This window comes from Salvia hispanica, chromosome 1, assembly GCF_023119035.1.
Source record: "Salvia hispanica cultivar TCC Black 2014 chromosome 1, UniMelb_Shisp_WGS_1.0, whole genome shotgun sequence".
In the NCBI taxonomy this organism is placed as follows: domain Eukaryota; kingdom Viridiplantae; phylum Streptophyta; class Magnoliopsida; order Lamiales; family Lamiaceae; genus Salvia; species Salvia hispanica.
In genome coordinates, this window is record NC_062965.1 from 25600251 (window position 1) to 25604739 (window position 4489).

The 4489-nt window shown below is 42.6% G+C and overlaps 1 protein-coding gene across 1 annotated transcript; it reads right to left on the reverse strand.

Moving 5' to 3' along the window:
- Window positions 1-668: 668 nt before the first annotated feature.
- LOC125192120 (7-deoxyloganetic acid glucosyl transferase-like) lies at window positions 669-1513 on the reverse strand. The gene has a single exon (XM_048089586.1). The coding sequence runs from the start codon at window positions 1511-1513 to the stop codon at window positions 863-865; it is 651 nt and encodes a 216-aa protein (XP_047945543.1). The 3' UTR covers window positions 669-862.
- Between the last annotated feature and the right edge of the window lie 2976 nt (window positions 1514-4489).

Genomic DNA, 4489 nt, shown 5'->3' on the forward strand with positions numbered 1-4489 from the left:
ACTAATTCATCCATCGGTTTACCTTAATAATGAAGAACCATAATTTCAAACAGGAGTTTAAAAGTTTTGTTACGGACAAAATTGGGGAACTCATAACTCATCAAAAGAGACTAATTACACCTTATAATAAAATGTAAATGAAATAGATTAATGAATTTATGTATCAAAAATAATAAAAATAAAATAATTTATAATAATATGAGACACTAATGGCGGATAATAATAAAATGATACTTCTTCATCTTATTATGAGTGACATATTCTGTTTTTTTAACGTTTCATTCTAAATGACCATGTATCAATAGCCATAAGAGTTTGAAATTAGGGGAACTTATAACTCATCAAAAGAGACTAATTACACCCTTCGCCTATGTCTCATTACTATGATTTATATGTAACTGGAATATGATTGATGAATTTATTAATCAAAAATAATAAAAGTGAAATAATATTTGATGATAGATATTTTAAAATGACAATATGAGACATTAGTGGTGGAGAGTAATAAAATGATACTCCCCCATTTATTTTAAGTGACATATATATATTTTCCTTTTTGAGATCTCTCTTTCCAAATGATCATGTATTAAAATAAAAACATCACTCTCTATATTTTTTTTTACTTTATTTTTTCCACTTAATTAACAAAATAACACTATATTAAATTATTTGTTGAACAAAGAGTGTTCCACTTAGAGTGGGACATATGGAAACTTCACACTCTAAAAGCAACCTAAATGATATAGCATTGAAATCCATAACAAATTATGAATAATTAAGTATTGCGTCTGATTCCTATTACTTGTCTTATTTATAATCGATGCAAGAGGAATGTGAGTTATTTTTTTTATATTAATTTTTATTAATTGTGAGTGGAATGAGTTACTGGAATATGATGTTTAGTTCGTGAAAATGAAATGAATCGGTTAATAATAACCGGATGAAAATGAGAAAATGTGTGCATTAAAGTAGAGGGAAAATTAATTAGATTACCTTGAAATGGAATATTTTGAGTTTGAATGAATGAGACCATTGCCCAGAAGTAGGAGGCGCTGGTTGGTCGGAAATAGACCAAGGGAATGCCGTTCTCCTCCGCAAAGTCAGTGGCGAAACTGAAAAATCCGTCGGCAACAAAGCACGTGACCGGCCTCCGGTGAGGGGAAGCGAGGAGGTCTTCATCGGCCATCATTTTCTTGAAAAATGGAACCATGTTGTTTGTAACGGAGGGGACCACATCGCCGAGTTTGTCACCAAAGCGGGGGTGATCGTCTGGGAGGCCATCGGGGATAGCCCGGAACTGGAAGCCGGGATAGACGCCGAAAGTGGCGGGGACGGAGGTATTCTTGGTTAGGAGGCGGTGGCTGAACTCCGAGACGATGAAGGTGACGTGGAAGTCGGATAAACAGAGGAGATGAGCAAGATTGAGCATGCAATTCATGTGCCCCTGCGCGGGGAATGGGAATATCACCACGTGCGCCGGCAGTTTCTCTTCCGATTTCAAACCCATAGGCATAGTTATTTGCTGTTTTTACTATTATTCTAAAATCCTTAAACCATTATACATGTAGTGATGAATTCTTGCATTTTATAGATGAAAGGATAATGACATTTGATTAAGTATGATAATGTTGCATTCAATATATAGGCATCGGTCATTGATTACCTAAGCAAACATGTAGCTAATTACTTGTGTATTTCGCTAAAGGAACATGTTTAGTATGTGTAACAGATTGGGGAATGATTTTGTTCAAATTAAATAATGGGTGGCGGTTCGGCCGATTTTAGAATCTAAAAGAATATTGCTACAAATTTGACAATATGAGATACTTAACTTTAGTAATTTTCATTTGGTTTATTTTAACTTATATTTTATTGGATTTCAGTTTTTATTTCTTTTAATCTTATTTATCATATGTATCTTAAGCGATGAGTGAAATAAGTGGTGCATGTTGCATGTTGCATGGATCAGATAATATGATAGAAGAATATCTCTATGACTCTTATCCCTCTTCCTCTATCTGTGCCAAATTATAATCAATAAACCACACCTTCCAATTTGTAGCCATGGAGAAAATGTTGTATTACTACATTCTTGCATATTCATTCCTTACCATAACCTTTCAAACGCCTTGTTCAGCCAAAATGAGCCTTGCCACTGATCAAACTGCACTTCTTTCACTAAAACAACACATCATCTCTGACCCTTCTCATATACTTGCAACAAATTGGACTAATTCGAGCTCAGTATGCAGCTGGATTGGCATTCTATTATAAAACTAATAAAAGTGGGAGTTGCATTCCACTTACTTATTCTACCCATTTTTCCTTATACTCCCTCCGTCCACAAACAATAGATCTATTGTTATTCGGCACGGGTTTTAATGTAGAATTGGTAAAGTAAGAGAGATGAGGAGAAAAAGTAGATAAAGTAAGAGAGATAGGGAGAAAAAGTAGATAAGTAAGAGAGATAGGGAGAAGAAGTGAGTAAAGTATGAGAGAGGGAAGAAAAAATGGAAAAAGTATGAGAGATAAACTTTCTATTTTTAGAAAGTGATCTATTTTTTGTAGACGTCCCAAAATGGCAAAAGTGATCTATTTTTTTTGGACGGATGGAGTATTTCTTAAAATCTGACCGATCTCTATTCACGGACAGACAGAGTGTAAAAGGTGAATATATCAAAATGAAAAATCGAGACTTCTGATAGTAGACTGAGGGAGTAATTAGATTACCTTTAATGGGAATTTGTTGAGCTTGAATGAGATCATCGACGTGATAATACGCCCAAAGGTAGGCGGCGCTGGGAGTCCGGAAATAGACCAAGGGAAGGCCGATCTCTTCTGCAAAGTCAGCGGCGAAGCTGAAAAAGCCGTCAGCGATGAAGCACGTGGCCGGCCTGCTGTGGGGGGAAGCGAGGAGGTCTTCGTCGGCCATTATTTTCTTGAAAAGTGGAACCATGATGTTTGTAACGGCGGGATGATATTGGCGATTTTGTCACCGAAGCGGGGGTGATCGTCGGGGAGGCCATCGGGGATAGCCCGGAACTGGAAGCCAGGATAGGCAGCGAAAGTGGCGGGGACGGAGGTGTTCTTGAGGAGGAGGCGGTGGGTGAACTCCGACACGATGAAGGTGATGTGGAAGTCAGTTAAATAGAGGAGATGAGCAAGATTGAGCATGCAATTCATGTGCCCCTGCGCCGGAAATGGGAATATCACCACGTGCGCCGGCAGTTTCGCTTCTGATTTCGAACTCATAGTTATTTGCTGTTTTTGATTATTCGAAAAGCCTCGAATCTTTACACATGTGATGTAGTTAAGAATTCTTGCATTTTATAGATGAAGGGTAATGACTGTTGAGATATTTTATTACATTAGAGCATCCACAATGGCGGCTAGCGCACCGGCTAGCCGAACCATTATAATCGGCCAGTGGAGACGCAGGTCCCTGGGGATGACTGTTTCTCATTACATGAGCTGGAGATCGATATGGGGGAGGCGGACACTGCCGTTCCAGCGGGGGGAGTAGGGGGGGGGGGGTCAGGCCGCGACAAAGAAGAAGAAGAAGAGCAAGGGGAAGTGCAAGGTGGTCGGCGAGTCGTCGCAGCCTGCTGTTGACGACACCACCACACCGAGGAAGTGGACGGAAGAGAAGAACGTCGCCCTGGCCAAGGCGTGGGTGTCAGTTTGCGACGATCCGCTGGTTGCGAACAACCAGCGGATCGTCAACATGTGGGCTAAGATTAGAGCAGCCTACAGGAGGAACTGCCCGCACGGAAAGGACTACACCGGGGAGGAGTGCCGGAAGGGGTGGGAATGCATCAGGGCCGCGGTCCGATTTTCGGGGTTGTACGCCAACGCCCTCCGCATGCAGACTAGTGGGCAGACAGAGGAGGACTGCCGGAGGATAGCGGAGAGTCTGTTCCCCGTGCCGGGAAAATATAAGGAGCTCACCTACTGGAACTGCTATCTGGTGCTGAAGGACTCCGAGAAGTTCCGGGCGGGGTCGACGCTGGGTGGCCGAAGAGGCAGAAGCTGAACTATTCCTACGATTACAGCGGCGGTTCCCACGACCTCCCCCCGGATGCTGAGGAGTTTACGTCCCCTCCATAGTTTGCTCGCCGCACTCGCCCAGTTGGCCAAAAGCGGGTGCAACGGGCAGCGAGGGGATCCTCTCCCTGAGGAGGTCCAGTCGGCACCCCCCACCCGCGTACACCATATTCTCGCGTCCAAAAATGCGGGAATAGATGTACAAGGTCTTCCAAGATTGGAGGGCCGCAACTGACCCCACGGAGAAGATTTGGATGCCGCGAGGGCACAGATGGGGGGGCTCAGACGCGGGCTCAGATGCCACCGATGTGGAGGTCCCGGGTGGCAGCAGCAACGGAGGCGAGGACGGCGGCGACGGCGATGAGGAGTACAGAGAGGTGGAACTCGTGTGTGGAAGCCCAGTTTTTTTTTATTATGTACTTTTTTTTATCTATGTACCTTTTTT